The sequence below is a fragment of the Natator depressus genome, chromosome 4 (genome assembly GCF_965152275.1).
Source record: "Natator depressus isolate rNatDep1 chromosome 4, rNatDep2.hap1, whole genome shotgun sequence".
NCBI lineage: Eukaryota > Metazoa > Chordata > Testudines > Cheloniidae > Natator > Natator depressus.
The window spans coordinates 105,080,544-105,103,901 of record NC_134237.1 but is presented as its reverse complement, the minus strand read 5'-3'; the positions used below and the strand labels follow the sequence as shown (position 1 = coordinate 105,103,901).

At 41.9% G+C, this 23,358-nt stretch overlaps 1 protein-coding gene and 1 long non-coding RNA gene across 4 annotated transcripts in view; one reads left to right on the top strand and one right to left on the bottom strand.

Moving 5' to 3' along the window:
* The window catches only part of TBC1D19 (TBC1 domain family member 19), a 106,546-nt gene extending 103,637 nt beyond the window's left edge, over positions 1–2,909 (top strand). For 2 of the 3 annotated variants that reach the window (XM_074951579.1, XM_074951577.1), the window contains one exon: positions 950–2,909. In XM_074951579.1, coding sequence (XP_074807680.1) covers positions 950–1,024 — 75 coding nt within the window. In that variant the 3' untranslated portion in view covers positions 1,025–2,909. The remainder of the gene's footprint in view (positions 1–949) is intronic. The other variant, XM_074951578.1, reaches the window with a different exon arrangement.
* Positions 1–23,358, bottom strand: part of LOC141986730 (uncharacterized) — a 42,965-nt gene that overhangs the window by 11,580 nt on the left and 8,027 nt on the right. The gene's annotated exons all lie outside the window — the stretch shown is intronic.

Here is a 23,358-nt window from a genome sequence, read left to right as displayed (position 1 = left end):
GTTACAAGAATATAGTGCATGAAATTCCTTTTTTGGCACGTTACAAAAGCATATAAAATGTTACATTTGTGATAAACAACACAGTCTCACTGAATTCTTTGTGTATCTGAGATGAGTTTCACTATTTTAGTATATGGTCTAAATTTATACTACTGTACTAATACGATTAAAGAATATTATACTTAAAAATTGGGGAGGTTTGTACAGTCATTTTTATTAATAATTATAAAAAGATAATTGCTTCTGTGCCTTTTGATATTACATACATTTTAAAAGGTTGCTTTTATCAAATAAACGAATTTGAAATTTCATTTTCACAAATGTCGTCATGTTATGTATGTGAAAACTGGCCAGAGTGAAGGTGGTTATTGTTACTAATTAGTATTTTTGTTAATTCCCCCCCCCCCCCACCCCAAGAAGCTGATAAAATTTCATTATATATTATGGAATGTTGGTGATAACTAGTTAGATTTTTAAAAAATATATATTTCCATCAGATGATCACTCACTTTCAGTCATCATTAAAGTCACAGACTTATCTTACAAGTGCTACCCAAGATGCAGGATAAAGATTCATAATATACAATTATTTTTAGAAGCAAGTTGAAATGTTAGACCTCTTGTGAATGGTGTCATGTGTTTATATTTGAAGTAAGCCTAAAGGGTAAAATAAAGTGACTTTACTTGCTTTCTATACATATTGGTGCACTTTTTTTTTTTTTTTTTTTTTTTTTTTTTTTGGGCACACTGAAATTTTAGATTGAAAAATCTGGGGAAAAAGGAATCTTTACAGACTGATATGAAATAGCAAAGTTTAGAAGGTAATTACTGTCAATATCATATTCTGCAGTCAAGTTTGCCACAACTTTTTCTGATTTCTTAGGTACTGCGTCAGAGAAATTTGATTCAATTTTCAAGTTTAGCAAATCCTTTTTATTCTTTTTCCCAGGCTGTACTTGCTGACCTTTCAACCCTGAAGGTTATGCCTCTTCTTCAGATCTTCCTGTTTGCCACTGTCACTTGATCTGCTTCAAGGTATCTGACACCACACATCCAGTCTTTCATTAGAAACTAATAATGAACTATGCAACGTCTGCATAAAACCAAAATTAAACTGTATGTATATGTCACTTACAGATCATGTTCTCTTTACAGTTAAGTGTAAGTTTTTCTACATATAAAATAATAACTTTACACACTAACCTGTGCATTTGCATGCTGCTGTATTTCAACATAACAGCAAATAATATAACTGATGAGATATGAGAATGATTACTTATGCATATAAATAACACAAGTCAATGTATAAAATGCATGTAAAATGCAATAAAACAAAGGTAATGTAGTTAAATTCTTGATCTAATATGAGTGCCGTGACAGATCCACTAATATCAGATTGGAGAAAACTGACTTTCATCTGATTATAACTTATTCAAGCCCCCCACTACAAGAATGTCAACTCAAGAGTACAGTAACACTTGAAAACATGCTTTAACTTTTGGGAACTTTTATCTCATTTCCTAGGAGAAATCAGAGAAATGCTTCTGTTCCATTTCTGTTTTCCAGGAGTCCTCTTCATGTTCTTCCCCATTTAACTTCTTTCTTTTTAATCTATTGATCCCCCACAGCCTTTCTAAGATGTCTATCACTAAGTATCAAAGGATGAGAGTCTCAAAAGTGCCTGAGAGTCTTGCCTTGCAAAAAGTGCTGGATATAGCTTCCTCTAGAACTTGTCAAAGCCTAGCTTTAAGAGATTGTGCTCATCGCAACTGTCCATGTGGAGCTGGCTAACTGGGGGAAATTTTGTTAGTTTCTAAGGTGCCACAAGTACTCCTGTTCTTTTTTGGGGAAAAAAGGGACATTGCATCTTTAAGGGATCTCTTATAACGGGTGAGGCGGAGGGGGGAAACTTACAGGGATGGACAGGAAAAGGGCAGGGAGCAGGGCCAGGTTTGGAGAAGGTCGCTACACTGCCCTTTCTGCTGACAGGAAGAGCGGCAGTGGGGAGAGGGATATCTATTCCCTATACAGCCATGGCTGACAGCCACCCACCCATGAACTCAGCAAACCTCTTGACTTGCTGTGGGCATTACAGAAGTTGCCCTTTTCCTTGGGGGGCCGGGAAGGAATTTTTTCCCTCTCCATTAGATTGGCTAAAGTGAGGTGGTGGTGGTGGGGGTTGCCTTCCCACAACTGGTCTGGTACCCAGTTGGGTGAAGCTGCGGGGTTAGGTTATAATGTCACAACTTAGTACGTAAAACTAATTACAGCTGTGTTGTGCAGGTACTCGTTATGGAACAGATACCGTTATCAGATAAAGTGGTGGAAAAAGATTGGAAGGAAGGCATCCTGTAAAGGGGGTTTGGGGACTCCTATGTCTTCCACAGTGGGGAACTGACCCTCCTCCTTTTCCTAGCCCCTTTAAGGAAGCCAAGGAAGGGTGCTTGGGGCTCCTACGTCTGGAACAGTGAGGAGCCAACTCCCCTTCTTTTACAGCAGGGGTTCTCAAACTGGGGGTTGGGACCCCTCAGGGGGTCATGAGGTTATTACATGGGGGATCACAAGATGTCAGCCTCCACCCCAAACCCCGCTTTGCCTCGAGCATTTATAATAGTATTAAATATATTTAAAAAGTGTTTTTAATTTATATGGGGGGAGGTCGCACTCAGAGTCTTGCTATGTGAAAGGGGTCACCAGTACAAAAGTTTGAGAACCACCGTTTTATAGCCTCCTCCCCCGACTTTCACTTCATATAAGGGGAGGGCAGAGGGGTTCCAGCAATCAGATGGCTGGGACAAGGTTGGAGGTTATATGGAAATAATTAAGGAAATGATGACCTGGACTATACAATTCGGTGCCGGGTACTGCCAGATATATTAAGTGAATAAAGTTGCAGCCTGATGAAACAACATCCATTGCCTTCTGTTTTTCTTCCAGCATGGATGCATAATGAAGGTGGCAGTTCTTTCTTATCCCCTATCCCACACACCCTTTTCGAGACCAGTATATGTGTGTGTGTGTGTGTCCCACACACCCTTTTCGAGACCAGTATATATGTGTGTGTGTGTGTGTGTGTGTGTGTGTGTGTGGCCTCTGCTAGTCCAAGAACTCAGGCTGCAACTCAGGATCCAGCTCATATCCCTGCATGATTGTGTATTGCACTGTCACTAGATCACCAGGTGGCCCATCTTCTATTGATTATTATTTCTTTCTATGATATTTCTGGGGATTCTGAAATTGTAAACTGAGAACCATTAGGATTAATTTATTACTTTATTTTAATACCTAGAAAAGGATTATAGTCAAAACTGAGTGAAGTGTATAACATTGCATAACCCATGCATTCACCATATCACTTTGTTTTGGACCAGTTTCTACCTTCAAATACAGTATGTATGTGTGTGGAACTTGGCCCTCTGTATTTTAAGAGAGATCCAGCTTCCATTTACAGTAGACTGTTATCTACATTATTCATATACAGCATTAACAATGCAAATATTAGTTTTTTTTATAGACCCAAAAAACCATACCTATACCTGGCATATAAATTGGGCATGCTGAATGTGTGACAGTAAGGCTATGTCTACACAGCAATGTAAGCCTGAGCATCCCCACGCCCCAATTGTGTTAATTAAGGGCTCAAACCTAGTGTCCCAGGACTTTGCAGGGCTGGAGGGTCTGAGCCCATGTTAAGCTGAGATCTTGTGTCCGAGCCCTATTGCTTTCCTATGTGTACACAGCCTTGGTCTGATCCGGATACTGGAAGTCCTCTGGATGTATCCCAGAGTTCCTTGGGGCAACTTCCTTAGTCCTCTCTCTACTGACAGTCTGCAGTGTAGTCTGTTGCTAATGGAAGCCACACCTCCCTTTGTCAGTTTGAGTACATTGACACTTCTTGTATGATTGACTGCATGGCCATAATCTCAAAACAAACATCTAACAAAAGAGTTAATTACAAACCTATTTCAAAGTAGTAGTATCACAGAAGACTAGGATCTGGCATGTGAATGGAAGGCTGACTATATTTTTCAATGGACAGGAGTAAACACAATTTGTGCAAGACAAAGAGTGTGGCTAATTTTTATGCTTTGCATTTTTTTTAACAAATAAGATGGATCTCTTTATATACCTACTTATTAGGACATAAATTTGATATTGGCAAGCAAGGGCTCAATTTAAGTTCTGGGGTTTACTAATGACTCTATAGTTAGTTTTTATTCAGCAGTTTTGGTGGTTCATAGAAAGAAATATTTTGTACTTATGTGGCACTTTTCATCTGAAACTGGGATTAGTTGTAGTTCCCAAGACCCCTTGCTAATGTTAAATCAGTACTAATGAACTGTAGATAGCAGTGGTATTTAATTGTTTTCTATCTGTACAGAATTGTGTCGTAACTTTTTTGTAACTAGTGACATGATATTTTTCCTCTTTTCACTTTCTTTAAATGCTGCTAGGTTACAAAAAAAAAAAAAATGTTGCTTTGAAGGCCGATTCTGGTTCATTGATGTGAAGGTTGGACTGTGGAAAATTGGCATTGTTACAGCTTACCAAGGAAGTTACAGTTATTATCTGTATTCATGTTACTAGTGAAAAATTTGTTTTCACCAACTTGACAGACATATAATTAGATATTTAATTTTAGTTCATGATATTTAAAATTTACCAGACAAGCAAGCACAAACACTTCAATTTAAAAATGTATTATAAACATTAACCTTTACCAAAACCAACTTCCAAAGACTACTGTAGTTAAAAATGAAATGCATGAAGACTGATACCAACACCCGCTCCCCCAACACACACTTTCCAAATTCAGACCAGGGGACCCCACCTTGTCCCTTTACTCTTCAATACATAGAATGAAAGAATTGTTGGACTGGAAGGGACCTCGAGAAGTCATCTAGTTGAGTCCACTGCACTCATTGCAGGGCTAAGTATTATCTAGCCACGTGTTCTCACAACAAAATTTTTGGTGGCCTTGGAGTACGGCTACCAACTCTTGCTGGTGACCGCTATAATAATTTTTCCGAAAATACTTAATTAACTTTAGGAAAAACACATAAATATGAGCACATACACATCCAAATCATAGTAATTTATTTATGTAAGGGTTTTTTTGCAGACTGAATAATAAAAATAAGGTACAGTTGTCTCTAGTCTTTACTAGACCTAAACAGAATAGAAACACAGATAAGGTGCATGGTATGTTCTTGTCTTATTGTTGGTTGTTTTGCTTTTTTGGCTGCATTTTTGTTTTAGACTTGCTAACTACTATCTCTGCGTCTGTGAAAAATGATTTTTGTATGTTTGTTAATATCGCTTTTCACAGAAGACTTCTTAGCTAGCTGGGAGGCAGCTAAGACAGCTAAGGCCAGTTAAGATATTAACAAACATATAAATATTACTTTTCACAGCAGACTTACTCAGCCCTGGCAAGTTGGGGGATAAATTAAACCTTAGGTAGGGAGATAGTGGAGGTGATGGGGTGAAGGGGTCAGGGGATGGAGTCTGCCCAGTCCTGCAGCTGGGGTGCCAGAGCCTGTGACCGGAGCCCACAGCCGCGCAGTTAGAACGTGCCCAGAGCCTGCTGCACACCACCCCAGGGCTGAAGCTGGAAGCTCGAGGCCCATTTTCGCCAGGAAGTTGGGGAACTCACATCAGCTGTCTGCTCCTCTGTCATTGTGGCTCCAGAGGGGAGCAGGGCCAAACCCATCCTGGTGGTCCCAGGGGAGGGGCCACTGGTTTTCCCCCACCCCTCCAATCACTGCCCAGAAGGCTGTAGCCGCAAGAAAAGCCCCTGATGGCCGCATTTGAGAGAAACGCTGATCTAGACCATCCCTGACAGGTGTTCGTCTAACCTGCTCTTAAATCTCCAATGATGGAGATTCCACAGTCTCCCTAGCTAATTTATTCCAGTGCTTAACCACCCTGACAGAAAGTTTTTCCTAATGTCCAACCTAAACTGCCTTTGCTGCAATTTAAGTCCTTTGCTTCTTGTCCTCTCCTCAGAGATTAAGGAGAACAATTTTTCTCTCTCCTCCTTGTAAAAATCTTTTGTGTACTTGAAAACTGCTATCATGTCCCCTCTCTCTTGTCTTTTCCAGACTAAACAAACCCAATTTTTTCAGTCTTCCCTCATAGGTCATATTTTCTAAACCTTTAATCAATTACTATATGGAAACTGATTCTGAAGTAGTAGTAACAATTTGGAAAGTGCCCTAACCCTGTGGAACACCTTTTCCTATTTAGCAACATGGACAGGGGCTACTGGCTGCTAGATTGTCTAAATGAAGAACAGTACCCATTACTGGCCTTACAGTGCTGCTTCTTCCTGTTATTGTGGCTTGTACCTCAATGAACATGTAAAACAGCCATGTGTGCAGTCAGGTCATATTTTAAAAGCTTTAAACTGAAAATCTTGCTCTCCAACATGAAAGACATGATGCTGTTTTGGTCTGCATTTGTATGTGTTTTGAACATCAAGCTTTTTACCAGATGAAGCTTTTCCTCCATAAGCTGCAGGTCCCTAGCCATTTGGGTGTCCTATGCAGCCCCAAGCCTCTTTCCCCCTCCCCCGGGGTCTGGGAGACAGGAGCTGTGGGGTGGCACTTTTGGGGGCCCCACAGGCCCAGAATGGCCCAGGGGATTAGTGGGGGGCCGGGAGCAGCCCGCTCCGCTTCCCTTGCCCCAGCCGTGTCGCTTGGGGGAAGGGATTTCCCCCCACCACACACACACTCACCAGCGGGAAGTGGAGCAGCCTGGCCCCAGCCAGCTCTATTCTGCCAGTTCCCAGCCGCGGTGCTCCGCTTCCCGCCACCAGTGAGTGTGGGGGGGCGGGGGGGGGGGAACTTTCCCCAACCCCCACCCCAGCCCCACGGCTGGGGCCACGTCATTCCACTTCCTGCCGCTGGTGAGTGCGGGGGGCGTCCTTTCCCCAACCTCCCCGCACTCACCAGTGGCGGGAAGTGGAGCGCCACGGCTGGGAGCTGGTGGAGTAGAGCTGGCTGGGGCCGGGCTGCTCCGCTTCTGCCGCTGCTGGTGAGTGCGGGGTCACTGGGGGAAGAGGTGGAATGGGGGTGGGCTGGGGGCAGAGCAGGGGGAAAGGGTAAGAGGCAGGGTGGAGGGAGTTATCCGGGGCCCCACACCCCGCTGGGGATGGCCCTGCCCCTTGCAGTGGGCGCAGCCCATGGCGGGGCTGACCGAGGGATAGGGCTGGTCACTGGGGCTCGGGCTGCCACATATGCAGCACGCAGCTGCTTAGGGCACCATGAAATTTGGGGCAGTTTGGTGCCCCAAATTTCATGGTGCCCTGTGCAGCTGCATATGCTACGTATGCCTAAGGATGGCCCTGATAAGCTGTGAAGAAAATCAGTATCTTCGTAATGGTAAAGGTCAAAAATTGCAAGGAAAAGAAATAACCTTTTCAATCTCCTAAGAGGATAGTGCTGAGTAAAAGAAAAATTGAACTGTGAGAAAGGCCAGGGTGCTGAAACAGTTAAACACACGCAGATGGAAGCCATGATTTCTTCCCCTTTCTTTGTATATTCAGCACTATTATGTAGTTTTGTTCGATCCATTTTGATTTCCTAAATCCTGTCTTTGCAAACCATAGCTTAAAGAAAGTATAAACCCTCCCCACAGGACTTTTTAGGAAAACCACCTCCTTCTCAAAGGGATGCCATCTGTAATATGTTATGAAGGAAACAGAAGGTACAACAAAGTTAAAAGGCTCTGCCTAATAAATCCTGGAAGAAGTCGCAAGGGTTCATATCAATCCATCATGGTATTAGATGGCAATTTCAACACACTATTAGGACAAGTAATTAATATGGAGAGCCGATTTTAAGCAAGAAATAAACTATACAGGCAGGAATGTGAAAACATAGGAGGCAAAGGATGAAGTATATTAGGCTTATACTGTGTTACAAATCAGGTTAATAAAGGTTAACAGAGAATCAAAGTCCATTAAAGAACAAAAGGTTGCTGGGGTTTTCCCCAAGACAATAGAGGCTGATGATCTGGATCATTTTCTTGCAGTTGGGTCTCACAAGTTCTGCATGTAAGGACAGAAGTAGTTCTGATATTCAGAAAGGGTATGCTGAGTACCTAGCAGATTCCTGTCAGAAAATAAGCATGAGACAGGATGAGCGATCTGCAAGTATGATCTGGACTAGAATGTGGATGTCAATATTCCAAGCTAGATGTTTGCCTATCTGCTGACCTGCCAGGTGAACAAAAATATTTGCTTGTGTACACTGAACACATTTGATTTAGAAACATTGAGTCACAATAAAGATAGAATCTCACAATGCCAATTTTTTATAGAGTCACTCTGCTGGGTTGAACTGAACTTTAAAACAGGTAACTACAATACTACCCTAACAATATAATAGTAATTAATCTACTGAACATAACATAAGAACAGCCATATTGGGTCAGACCAAAGGTCCATCTAGTCCAGTAGCCTGTCTTCCGACAGTGGCCAATGCCAGGTGCCCCAGCAGGAATGAACAGAGCAGGTAATCAAGTGATCCATCCTGTCGCCCTTTCCCAGCTTCTGGCAAACAGAGGCTAGGGACTCCATCCCCGTCCATCATCGCTATTAGCCATTGATGGACGTATCCTCCATGAATTTCTCCAGTTCTTTTTTGAACCCTGTTATAGTCTTATGTTCTACTGTTAATAAGGGCATTATTTTACTAGGCTTTTGCTGAAGGGATGGCTTCAGGGATAAGAAGTTTGGATGAGGGAATTTACAATTTTCTTGGGTGATTTCTATGAGATGGGGTGGGGTTGGTTTAGAAGTTGTCATATTTTGAACTTTTATCCTTAGTTTTGTACAAGGAAGTATTTGTACAAGATTCTAGAGCATAAAAATAAAGAGTTGTAGAGAAAGTGAGAAATAATGTGTTGTGTTAACTGAGAGAAGATGAGTGGAGGCATTTAGGTACATAATTAAATTAGAATCTTTCTTGTATGATATGTACAATAGAGTTCTATAAAGTGAGTAGAGGTTTAAATATTTAGATGATTTAAGTCCAAGCTGTAGCGTACTCCTCAAATGGCAGTCAGATTTGTTCAGACCCTTCCCCCTCTGAAATGATAAGCTGCTTTTTAAGGAGGAAGAGCATATTTGAGGTTAGTGATCTATCTGTCTCTTCAGAGATGATTTTGCCTTCCAAATAATGTGGGTTGTTGCCTACTAATAAGCAGTTTGTATAAACATCTCTTTATATTTTCCTAGTCTTTACATTTATCGGAAGCAAACAAAATTTGAGACATAGAGATAATTCTATTGGTTATTCTATTTGTTGTGTTCCCAACCAGGATTCTTGTACATTGGGACAGTTCTAAACATGTTCATAATAATCTCAGTCCTGTCTTTTTATTATTGACAAAGTAAATAATAGTCTTTCCTAAATAAAACTATTCTTTGCACAATAAGATACGTACAATGCAGAAAACGTTATACTATAAATCAGGGGTCTCCAAACTTTTTGAATCGCGCACCCGCAGGGCCAGCTCTGGGGAAGCAAAAAAAAAAAAGAAAAGAAAAGAAAAGAAGAGCTGTAGCCGGCGTGCCACCGAAGACGGAGCGGGGAGAGCTGAGCTGCCGCCGGCGTGCCACTGAAGAATAAAAGGTCCAGGAGCACTGCTGCCACCGTGCCGGCGGCGCTCCTCCTGCCACGCACCCCACTTCGGAGACCACTGGTATAAATAACCCTTAGTAGACAGGAACTGATATTTTTTTTTATTCACACTTCAAAACAATTCTATGCAGACTATTCTAAATGGTAAGTCTTTCTCATTTTTGGTTTTGTTTTATCTTCTGAGAGATTCACATTAAGTTCTAAAATTACATAAAGCTTGGAGAAAATCTTTTCTAAACCAAAATTATTGAAGCAAGTTTCTCATAGTCTTAAAAGTTGTCTTGTTAACTTCTTTCAGACTGAATTTTTGATCTACTTTTAGAAAAATATCTTTAATTTGAAAACACGATGGTAAGATTTTTTTTTTCTGTTATGAAGTACATTTTTTTTAAAGAAAGAGCTTTCTGTATTTCTCTTACCTGATTTGAGTCTACACACTCAAACAAAGAAATGTTGCTGATAACATTCAGGAAAACATTCCAAGGCAAACAGATCAAGGCCACAGAGTTTTACTCAGCCGAATTCTGACTAAAGTATGCCAAAATTCCCTAATTTTTGGTGGGACTGGACCACTCAAAGGATAGGTTATTATAGGATTTAGAACCTTTCACCTCCAGATAAACTTCCCAGTTTGAAACCAGGTCAGATCAGCAGCAATAAAACTGATGACTTTTCAGTGGCATATGAGTGAAATAAGTTTGCTTGTTTGGTCCACTTTCTAGCAGGCAAGTAACTTCTCACTCAGCTGGCACTAATTTGCAAACTTGTGGACAGTCTGAGCAGAACAGCGAGCTGAATAAAAACAGAAGGTTGAATTGCCCTGGCACCACATGCAATGGTTCCCCAAGCTGAGAGTTAATGCACATGAGTGGGACAGCACAGGAAGCTTGCAGTGCAGCTACTAGTCTGGTATCTGTTTTGTGGATGAGTAGAGAACATCTGTTCTCTGGGCTGTCAATTCAGTAACTTTTCACTACACTAAATTAACATGAAAAGCTATCTCAACAATAGATGGAAATCTGCTTTGTAGCTTATGGAGAATTGTGTTGTGTGTGTTCAAATGAGATCTTTACATTCTCCCTTCTGCAAGTTATTTTGGCAGTAGCCATTGGCCTCTGAGGTCAGGCTGGCATTGTGATGTCACAAAGATCTTGCCTTCACTAGGAAAAAAGATGTGCTCTTAACTCATGTTGGCAACACACGGTAACTAACTTGAGCTAAAATTCTAGTGAAAACAAGGCAGTTGGTAGTTTTAACTCAAGTTAGCAGGTTCAGATAAATCCTAGGGCCCCCCATAGTCAAGGACCTCGCTGGACTGATCCAACCTCTTCAGAGACCCAGTACCTTTGTTAAATTTCTGAGTTAGCTGGCTTTATTGTTAGCCATTTTAGCTTGTTTATTTTCTTTATAAAAGTATTTCTTTTATTAGTTCACTCACCTCACAGATCCTGTGATGGAACTGAAGGGGAAGAGGCCAGGATTTTAGAGGGTGCCTCTTGTCCTGTGTATTCCCCACTTCAGACCTCCCACACAAGGTATCTGGCTTGCTTGTGGGAGGACACTCTCTTTCCTGTCACGTGAGCTGCAGCACACAATAATAAAGGGGCAGGCAATTACTTCACAATTGCTGTCTAAACTGGACAGATTATGTACTGAAGAGAGCTACAAATTAGTATCTGTTCCTCTCCCATTAGAGATTAGTTAACATGCAGCAGCTCCTTCAGCATATTCCCATTGTAGGAATTGGCAGAGCTGCCATGTGAAGCTTTAGCTACACGTTTGCTAAACGTTATGCACTAGACTTAGCCTCCTGGAATGATGTTCAGTTTGGCAGAGTGGTGCTTTGGTAGAAAGTGTTTCATTAGAACTCCATGTCCTATCTTCCTCAGATGACAGTCCTGCTTATCAAACTATCCCATGAGTGGAAATGTGCAGCGGCCACTCCCTTCCCCTTTCCCTTGGAATCCTATTTACAATTTCAGACCTGAGGATGCAGTTGGAGAGGACTGAGGAAGCTGATGGAGATGCCTGACTCTCCACCTTATAGCTTGAGCCTTGCACAGATACAAAATTTGTATCTGCATCCAATCTGTGATCTGCAAACATGGATGCAAATATCCATGGATATAAAGCAGATATCCTCAGAATGTGCAGGAACAGTGAAGGGAAGTAAGATGGGACACAAGAGCACTTTAAACAACACTGCTACGAAACGTTCCACCCTCAGAGCTGCACTGCTGGCATATCCCCCTGAGCGTGAGTGCAGAGAATCCATCACAAAGAACGCTGGTTGCAGGTGGGTAACCGTCATTTAGTGAAACTGAAGCCTCTTTCCTTTTGGGTGCCTTAGGCTCTGGTTAAAATCTTGGCAGATGCCAAATGAATGAGTTCAAAAGTGACTTTTCAGTCAATTGTAACTTTCATTATAATTTTTTCCCACACCCAAAAAAGCCTGCTCTGAAATCAGGGCTAATTGCATGCAATAGAGGGAGGCTGTGGCGAAGCTGAGAAACTGCCCACAAGCACTGAAGAGATTAAAGAGAGCGTATGGGCCCAGCTCGCTCTGCCCTGTTATATCTGCAGCCAGTGTCAGGCCTGCAAGGGAGAGAGACGGAGGCAGTCTAGCTCAGTTTGGGGCTGACTGGCAAAGAGGCAGGAACTAGCTGCTGTCCTGCCTGAGGGAAGGATCTCTAGCCTGCCAGCCGAGGCAGCCACCAGGAACCAAGTGCCATTTTCCTGGACAAAGGAAATGGAGAAATATATCTGAAAGCACCTGGCCTGAGGTGAATGTGGGTGACAAAAGCATGGAGACCTTGTGGGGTTCTGTCCCTGTCAAACTTGTGGCTGCCCTGCCTGGAAGAACCTGGGACTGCAGCCGGATGCCACCAGAGGGCACTACTAGAGGAAAACCACCACAGGAACTTGGACTATAGGAGCCATACCCCAAACTGAGGGGCAACAGTCGGAAATAGCCCAGGGCAGTGAACATAGACTCCCTACTCAGGGGTTGGCTTACTCGGGGCCCTGGGCTGGGATGTGGTGGAGTGGGAGGGACAGATTCCCCCTACCCCCTTGCCTTAAAGACTGAGGCACCTCGACCACAGAAGCAGGGGGCAGGAAGCCAAGTACTACAACCACTATGCAGACTGGCCCTCCAAGCACCCTATTACAGAGGCCTTTTATGTCAGACTTTTTTATTTATTGCTATCTGGTGTCATGTCCGTCCCCTGTCTCTTCCCCCCCCCCCCACCCCCACCCAATTAAAGCTGGCAGGATAGAAAGGGAGGGCCAGACCTAAGGCTCTAGAATAGAATAGAATCATAAAACTGGAAGGGACCTCAGGAGGTCATCTAGTCCAGTCCCCTGCACTTGTGGCAGGACTAATTATCTAGACCATTCCTGACAGGTGTTTGTTTAACCTGCTCTTAAAAGTGTTCAATGATGGAGATTCTACAACCTCCCTAGGCAGTTTATTCCAGTGCTTAACCAACCTGACAGTAAGGAAGTTTTTCTTAATGTCCAACCTAAACCTCCCTTGCTACAATTTAAGCCCACTGCTTCTTGTCCTATCCTCAGAGGATAAGAAAAAAACATTTTTTCCCCATCCTCCTTGTCACAACCTTTTACATACTTGAAAACTGCTATCATCTCCCCTCTCAGTATTCTCCTTTCCAGACTAAACAAACCCATTTTTTTCAATCTTCCCTCACAGGTCATGTTTTCTAGACCTTTAATCATTTTTGTTGCTCTTTTCTGGACTCTCTCCACTTTGTCCACATCCTTCCTGAAATATGGCGCCCAGAACTGGACACAACACTCCAGTTGAGGTCTAATCAGAGCGGAGTGGAAGAATTACTTCTTGTCTTGCTTACAACACTCCTGCTAGTACATCCCAGAATGATGTTCTCTTTTTTTTACAACACTGTTACACTGATTCATATTTAGACTGTGGTCCACTATGACCCCCCAGGTCCCTTTCCACAGTACTCCTTGCTAGGCAGTCATTTCCCATTTTGTATGTTTGCAACTGATTGCTCCTTCCTAAGTGGCGTACTTTGCATTTGTCCTTATTCAGTTTCATCCTATTTATTTCAGACCATTTCTCCAGTTTGTCCAGATCATTTTTGAATTTTAATGCTATCTTCCAAGCACTTGCAACCCCTCCCAGCTTGGTATCATCCACAAACTTTATAAGTGTATGCTGTATGCCATTATCTAAATCATTGATGAAGATATTGAACAGAACCGGACCCAGAACTGATCCTTGTGGGACCCCTTTCGTTATGCCCTTCCACTGATAACTACTCTCTGGGAATGGTTTTCCAACCAGTTTTGCACCCACCTTATAGTAGCTCCATCTAGGTTGCATTTCCCTAGTTTATTTACTAGTTCATTTACGTAAATGAAAGTTTTGACTGCATAATTGCACAGTGGGATCCTCTAGTTCCTCTCCACTCTAGTGCCACTGAAATGAAAGTGCCACTCCTGCCATGAGATTCATGATGGAAGGTGGGGAAGATCAGCACACAAACTGCTTGTTTTCAGTGGCAGTTAAATCATCTGTGCTCCCTTCTTCTGCATTTGTTGTTTTCAGGAAGCGTGTGTTCCCACCACTGTTTAACTGTCTGAAGAGAGAGGCTGCAAAGCATCTGGTAGGTCATTTTAACATATAAATGTGTTCATATAAAATTGCTGTTCAATGAAGGCACAAAATAATCACAGAAGTGATAGCAACTGAGTTTATTTGAACTAAAAATCCTGTTGATTATGAGAATTGAGGCCTTCTGCTGGGGATACAACATTGTCATACTATTTAGAAGGCTCTAGTGTGGCATTCAATAAAGTGTCCATATATGGACAATTTCTCCTTTTGGCATGTACAGCGGCAGTATGGCAGTGAGCTTTGGAGCAGCAGCATTGATTAGGGATTTAGCATGACATGGTTGGTTCTTTTTCCTGATCCTGAAAAATATTCTGATTAGACCTGAGAGGGGTCCAGATGTCATTGCTATCTCCATGGTTGCTCCACTGGAAACTTCTAAGGTATCTACCATCAGCTAATCCCTTGTGCGTTATTTTCCACCACCACCTTTGTCTTTCCTCTCTGTCTTTGCCAAACAAGAGTCCACGTAGCCAGCCAGGACAAATCTAACATTGCAACACTTTGCTGTAAACTAAAAATAAATAAATAAAATAAAATTCTATGCTAAATATGCTGCTTAACTGTTTGATTCTTATAAAAGCTTGACGGGACCTCGAGTGGCTAATACGGTGGTGTGTCCACCAAGAGGAAGATCAGAGCAATTGAATTAAATATTGCTCACTGCCAAGAGAAGTAAATCTTGGGGTCCAGAAATGGCTAATTGACTCATTTATGTGTTGTGCCAGGGGTCTTCCAGCAACTGAACAGAAGACATAAAGCTGCATTTTCCTTTCTCTGTTTTTCCTCTTCCAGCGTGTGTCTTAAGAAGAAACAAACTTGGACTTTTTCAGCAAAACTGGAGAGCTAACATCTACCACCTAAAATTGGCTCTTTGTCCCACAAAAGAACCTTTAACACCATTTGAAAAACTACCAATCAAGTGCAACTACAAGCTCTATGCAAATAAGAGGCTATAAGAGAAATAGTTACAATGAACATTTACTTATATTTTAAGTGTTAGTTTTTTTTTCTTTTGCTTCACTTTTTATATGTATTTAATAAATATTAAAAAAAACTTCTTTGATACCTAATGCACAACACAATCCTGAACACAAATTACTGTTAATATTGTGGCGGTAAAAAAATAATTAAAAAAACCCAGATGACGTTTATACTGTAGTAAAATGGTGAGTGCCCAGGGCTTCCTGGAGTTTTGGTAGGGTCCAATTTTGAAAATTTCATCCCAATTCTGTTTTAGTTTGTGTCACCAATTTCTGCCTAACAGATTTTGCCTTTGTCCTTGGATCACTGGGACTAGTAACTTTTTTCTTTTGGCACAGAATCTACCACCTGGATGGGTTCTGTGGGGTAGACACACGGGGTCACTCCTGCATTTGCTAGTGGACTCAGTCCTGTTTTGCACTGTTGATACGTAGATTCATTGATCACAGTAGCTAAAGCCCCTGTATCTATTTACATGTGTACTGACTGATTGTTTAACTCTACTGTTACTTCATAAGGTCCCACTTTCTTCTCCTCTTGACAGTATCTAGCCCGTATCCCTTCCTTTGTGTCTTCTTCCCCCCTCAAGGTAAAATGTCCTCTGCTTTCTTCCTTTCCCTCTGGTCTTTTGGAGTCTACCTTCCTGGCTTGATTGATAGTCACCTTTGCATTTTCTGGCTACGTGTCCAATCTTGAGGCTTTTTGTGACACTGGTCTTTACAGACGATGTAAAATGAGCTCCACAGCAGAAACACCTTCAGGAGCCTGCATCCCTTTCAGCTGGTTTTGCATTTTGTTTACTGAGTCAGTCTGATCGCACCTGTATTCTAAGTGAAAATCTTGTAAGTTTTTCACCGCTGCTTCCATTGCTGTTGCTAATTCTATTGCTTTGGGCCAGGTTAAGTTTCCTTCTGCCAGCAATCATCTTTGGATTCTCTCATTATTAACATCACAAACCAGTCCATCCCACAGCATATCCACTGGGACATTTAACTGAATAGTGCTCATTTGAAATCTTTTTAGCTCTGCCACATGTACAGCTACAGTTTCACTTTGCCTCCTCATTCAACTGTAAAATGTTCTACAGTAATGTTTGGTTTTGGTGTGTAGTGCTCTGGTAAAACCTTCTTCATGTCTTCTAAACTTGTATCTCTGGGTTACTGAGGCTGCAACTAACTCCTTGACAGAAAGTAAATTTTATTGCCACAGAACTGTTTGTCCTTATTTGCAAGAAAATTGTGGCCCAGTCTTTAAGTATTTCTTTATTAAACTCCTTAGTTTTCCCATAAATTATATTCTTATGTTGTTTTCAGTTTTGAAAAGGACTGCTGTTCAATGCAACAAAAATAAGCCTACTTGCAGAGTGGGAACCTGCTGCTTTATTCAACTGCATCACAGAGTGGCAGGGAAAAAATCCCACTGGATAAAACAGGAGGTTAAGAAGGGATGAAGCCAGGCTCCATCCATCCGGGTAACCTAGTTAACCCTATCATGACTGCTTTACGGACTATACTTTCCTAACAATTTTATACAGTTCTCACAGCACCCCATCCCTAGTCTGGATCTCAAGGTAGAGAGCTGCTGGTTTCTCCGGGGTTCATAATGCTCCTGGGTTGAAGGGGCTTTTAAGTCATTGTAACCTATTACCAGATCTCCATTGCTGATGTGAGGGGATATCTCGGTTCCCTCTTGGACATAATAGGTGTAGGACTTACTTTGGTCAAAAGAGGGGGGGATCCTAAATCCACTGCCACCTCCTAATTTTTTCCCTTCAGTTAGATTCAGATAAGGTTCCTAGCCCTTGATTTTTTGCAGCGGTAAGGGTCAGGAATACAGCAATACTTTAAATATTTAACGTGATTCTCCCCTACCATCCTCTCTCTCTTGCTTGCTCTCTTCAGTAACTCAATAGCAGCTAAAGGAATTTTTCTAAAATTTCCCCAAAAAAATAATCTCTGGGATGAGACTGATGTTGAAACTTTTCATGCTCAGTGAGGACTTTTTCAGAAAATTATGGGCATGTGAAATCAAGGTGCTATGAAGGTCCTGACAAGGACTATATATTTTGTATATATTACATGTGCATGTTCAAATACTACCTTCTGCTGCAGGTGTCAATTTCATTGTCAGACCTGTTCAAATGTATATGATTTATATTTCTCTTCAGTAGGTCACAATCTTTGCAGCACCAAGTGCTACCTTGGCAATTTATCAAGAGTCCAGTGGGCACAGCCGATTTGCATTTACGTTTACATTACTTTACGTGAATTTGCTGTCAATTTGTATTCTCTTAATGCTGTAATAAAACATGCTATATTGAATAAAAATTGGTTTTACTAAACGTATAGCTATGTCTTGTCTCACTATTTTCATTTAATTATTTACTTTTCTCTCTTTCATCTGCCTCTTTTCTCTCTTTCATCTGCCTCTTTTCTCTTTTTTGTCCTTTTTGTTCCTTCTCACTCTTGCCTACCTGAAGGTTGTTTCTTCTTCCTTTGTTTCCTCGTTTGTTTCGCTGCCTTACTTTTCTATTTTCTGCATTTTAAATTCTGCCACTGACTGTCGTTAATTATTCTTTTTCTTTACAACCTATTTTATTGAGCAGGGCCTCCTACCTGCCCACTCTAATAGGCAGGCAAGTATCATTCTTCCCCATTTTACAGATGGCCACTTCTCGCAGAACAGGTCTCAACTATGGCAGTTGCAAGTCTCGTCCACTTCCAATCCACGTGTCATCCAACTTTACTTTGAAATATTGCTGTGTCTTTTTGGAGCAGCACAGAAAGGCAAACCAGCTTCAGAGCATCTCTTAACAGAATCATTCAGCATGAGAAGCATCCACTGAGAAAGAGTTGGGATATGAACATAAGAATGGCCATACTGAGTCAGATCAGTGGTCCATCTAGCCTAGTATCCTGTCTTCCCCTAGTGGCCAATGTGTGCTTCAGAGAGAATGAACAGAATGGGCAACCATCAAGTGATCCATCCCTGTCTACCACTCCCAGTTTCTGGCAATCAGAAGGCCCACCCAAGCATAGGATTGCATCCGTGACCATACTGGCTAATAGTCATTGATGGACCTATCCTCCATGAACTTACCTGGTTCTTTTTTGAGCCCCATTACAGTTTTGGCCTTCACAACATTCCCTGCCATGGGGAAGGAGTATCTCTTGTCCCCTATCGATAAAAGGCCAGCAGCCTAGGGGACAGGTTGCCTCATGAGCAGGGTAGCCTCTATAAGAGGATTTGCAAAATGACTTTGCGTGGATGACTGAGTCTCAGCTGACATAGTTTTCAGCAGAAGTATTCTAAGTGGTGTAATTCAGTAATCCAATAATTAAAACAAATCAAAAAAGGTCAGTTGGTATATTATTTCCCCCCATCCTAATTTGGCATATTGGTACTGGTGGTTAGAGACCATTAGTATAGATTACTGGAGCTACCTGCTGCAGACAGTAATTGCCCCTCCCGCTTCCTGTATCTGTGTATGGGTTTCCATAAGAGTAGTTCCAGAAATCCGTATGCCCTAGTTGTTAGTTGTTTGTTCTGTCACAGATGTTTGATGTTAACCACATATGATTGGATGTTGATTCAAGTAAAGCCACTCTCCTGGCATAATTGCATTAGCAGCAGAGACTTCTTGTGACAGCAGACTCCTCTTTCTTTTGATGTCAGTCTACCTGACAATCAACTACGGGGAGAGGAGGACTCATTTGCATGGATTATTGGGACCCATAAGAAATACAATTTACAGGTAAGCCATAGATTCCAAGGTATAGTTTTTATTTTAAATAAATATTCTAAAGGGAATTGAAGCTAGAGAGACAGAAAAATCTATTATTCAAATCAGAGATTTACATATACTTTTGCATATAAGAGGTGAATAATTTCAAGTCAGCTACTGTCAATAGCTATGTGCTATTTTATTGACTGAGAGATCGAGCTAAAATTTTTCAGAACTGAAAATCTTGAAATTAAAAAATGGGGAAAATGATGACAATTTTCATAGAATTTCCCTTTTTTTAACCATCATTAGAGCTGTTTGAAAAGTTTTAAACTTTGTAATTTAATTTCAATTTCAATGGAATTTCTCATATTGACTAACAGAGGCCTACTTGACTCATATATTAGTTGTTTAGAACCATCTTGGTTTTCCAGGAGATCTAGAAAAGATATCGCTTCCTCCAAATTGTTGAAAACATTAACTTGATTCCTGAGTCAAGCACAATACCCCAGAGCAAAGGATATCCTCTTCCTTGGTGGTTTATCAGCAAGTGGTTTTATGAAGGTGACAGTGAGGAAGACTTTTAATCTCAAAATTGAGTCTGGAGACCCCCTATTACAGAAATTTCCTTGACTAAGTGTTAGCCGATGGCCAGGGATGTTTGGTGAGGTGCCAGCTATGCCCGTTTATACCATCCGTGACTTTAACCGCTAGGACGCACTGTCCCTTCGCGGCGGGCAGCCCGGGCTAGGCTGACGGATGCCCCAAGGTCCTAACCACCCGTGACTTTAACTGCTAGAGCTCAGAGCTCCTTCGCAGCGGGCAGTCAACACTGACTGACAGGTGCCCCAATGGCAGCACTAAGAGCCTCTCCACACCCGTGACTTTAACTGCTAGAGCTCAGAGCTCCTTCGCAGCGGGCAGTCAGGATTGACTGACAGGTGCCCCAAGAGTTTGCCCCGTGGAGGCGGCACAACTCAACGCTAGGCTCTTAGTACTCTCACCTAATGGCCAGGCTTTATAGCCAAAACGGCTGAGGTTCTTTTAATTGTGTTGGCTGCTTTACAGTAAACCAGAGAAACAAGTCAGGCTTATGCATAAATGGTTACCAAAATTTATTAAACTAGATTCTAATCATGTGGTTACAAAATTGCTAGTGCCTACTTATTTAAGTGTAGAGATGTTACACACACAAACAAGTTACAAAACTGAAGCTACAATCCCAAAGAAAGAAAACAAAGTATAGAGCTCTATTTCAAAATATGTGTACACTAAAGATAGGAGATCAGGTGTGGGTGCTTCTTACCCTCCTTGCATCTCTCGATTCCAGCGGTGCCAAGCCAGGATCGGTCACTCAATTCCGCGGAAAGACGAATAAGGGACAAGGCTCAGGGACCCTCTTAGCTGCAGAAGCCTTGGGAGGCTGTCACTTATCTGACCAGCAGATAGATAGTGAAAAGCACTCAAAAATCATGGTGCTGTAGGTCCCCTACTTATACCTCTGTACTCCTTTATTCTCTTTCTCCTTTCTATGCTAAATTGGGGCTGGTCTGTCGGGGTGACGCCAGCTCTCGCAAGAGTAGTTCACACTTGCAAGGGAGAAACAATAAGTTTCGACTACTGGACACTTCTTTTATCAGGGTAAATATTTTCCCACCTAGGATGTTGGTGTGTGTGCATCATGCTGTTTTAGTAGGGGCTAAGAGCCATGTCTGTCACAGCGCCTCTGCCTGCTGTGAGCCCAATTGTTGTATACGTTCCCAGAGGCACATTGTCGCAGCACACCTGTGCTTCTCTCAGCTTCAAAGGCTGTGCTGGAATTCATGTTAAGTGCCCTGTGGTTTTTGGCTCCCGTGTGTTTCCAGCAATGCTGGTCTGAGAGGGGGGGCTGGCTGTCTGGCTACACTAAGTTATCCATGAAAGAAAGAATCTTCTCCTTTCTCTCCTTCAGGGATGGTAACTAATCATCAGTATCATCCATGCCTTCCAATTTTTCGTGGATCTTAGCAACTTCTGTTTTCAATTGATTTCACCTTGGGCTGTAGAGTCTGTCTTTTTAGTGCCCTCCAATTTGCCATTCTGCCTATGAAATTCTTTCTTAGCTCTTCATGCCAGTTTAGTATAGTTTAGTTTAGTTTAGTATAATTTACCCTTTTCTGCCCAGAAGTCATTTGCATAGAGACTTATGCCTTTCCGTATTTCTCTAGAATCCTGTGTGTTGCAGCTTCAGAGTTTCCCACACTCTCTGCTTGAGGCCCAAACTGTTTGTAAAGGGCCAAATCCTGATAAAAATGAGCAGTTTTATTTATGTTTACCCTCCAAAACTGCTCCCTTGGATTCTTATTAGTGGCCATATTTATATTTTGGAGAAAACTGCGGGGATTAAACCAATCCTAAAGGCTTATTTCTGGTCTCTCCTTCCATCAAGTGAGGTCAGGAGATCAAGATTGTAGACCTTCCTGTGTTTTGAAGTGTTAGTAGAAACTTTAACTCAAATCCAGTATACAGTGCAAAATTTCAAAAATTAATGATTTACCTTTCCACTCTCACATTAATTGACACTATGGAAGGTATGACTTAACAAAGGAAGTAGCAACAGAAGTGACATTATCACACAGGAAGGTCCAGAAAGACTGAACAAGAGATGTCCAAGTTCATCATTAATGAGCAGAACTGAAGCCCTTTAGGTGGCAAAAGCTGACTATCTTTAGGCCTAAAGGTGAGAACACAGTCTGTAAAAAGGTAAACAAATGTGTATATAATACAATAGCCACAATCTAAAGTGTATAACCTTAAAAACACCATACAGCTGTTTTGATAAGATATGAAACAGCTGTCTCAGTATTTTTAAACTTAGTTCATTGAATACAAATAAATGTATAGCTGAAAGAGAATGTGTAGGTTGAATGGTGATGTTAGAGGATTTGGAGAGTTGTCTCCTCTAATATTACTATTCTAGTCTCAGTATAATAGTCTGTTTTCTTGATTTCCCTCACCCACAGATATAAACATTCAGCTGTGTGATTCCATTTCCTGTATAGTAAACTAAGATGGCAACAGTTCTTCCTTCAAGTGTCCTTTGCATATTCCCTCTCCTGAGAAGTACGGGCTGGTGCAGTCTGAATGGTAAAAATCTACTAGCAGTAGTCATTGAAGCATCCACATGCTTCCCTTGCCTGCTTCCCTCCCCCATACATACTGAACTCTGGACGTTCTAGGACAGGGATTAAAAGGAGCGTGGTGCTCCACTACCCCAATTCCTTCCCCTGTGACCGCAAGCCCTTTGGTAAGTAGGACTCCAAGATAGTGAGGAAAGGTGGATGAGCAGTATGAATATGCAGAGTCCATCTCAAAGAACCTCAGTTACAGGGTAGTAACTTTGATTTTTTCTTTTGGGTGTCTTCCACATATTCCCATTCATGGGATAGCTTAAATAGAACTCTGGGTCTCACCATCCTGGGTCAGAGTACTGTTTATTAAACATGGAGTGCAGGACTGCCTTTCCAAACTTTGTATCTGATTGAGATTTCGAGTCTAAAGAATAATGTTAAGTAAAAGTGTGAACAGACGTCTAGGTTGCTGCTCTTATCTCTACCAGAAGAATATGCCTACAAAAACCTGTACTCCACCACCTCAATCCCTTCATCTGCAATGAACTGGATGGTTCCAGTGTTGCTGTATGATCCTTAGGGATCCCTAACAACTAACCTATACAAACTGTTTAGTTATTACCTAAGTACACAGTTGTTTAGAGATAGTTAGTTAAAGGCTAATATGTCAGATCAGAAGGCTAAGAATCCTGGATTGAAAACATGTCTCATGCTGGTGGTAATCCCAGCATGAGATGCACACGCCAGGTGCTTGGCAAGTTAGGGGGAAGGTCATTCTCCCTCTAAATGGCTGATCTGCTCAACCATTTACCACAAGGACAAAGAAAGAGACAAAACAGTCTACCTATAATAAAATTGCCTAAGTGCTGACAGTGGCAGCTGGTTCTTAGAGACCGGCTTCAGCTCCAACCAGTTCTCCTAGAAAGAAGTGAGATTCAGCTTCTGTGTGAGGCACAGGATCCAAGAAAGTTGAGGATCAGAAAAAGAAGACCAGGTTTGGATCAGTGACAGACTCTGTTCCCACAGCTGTCCTTTTCAGAAAGACTTTGGTTGTGGTTCTGAGAAAAAATTTGCAGCCCTCCTCAGTGTTGGCCTCATTACAAAGAGCCAGTCCAAGAGAAAAGGATTTACAGGGACAGAATCTCATTATGGAGTCAGGCTCCGACTCCAGCTCACAGCGCAGAGTTGGGAGTCATCCCTCTCTGGATCTGACAGTATCAACTCTGGAGG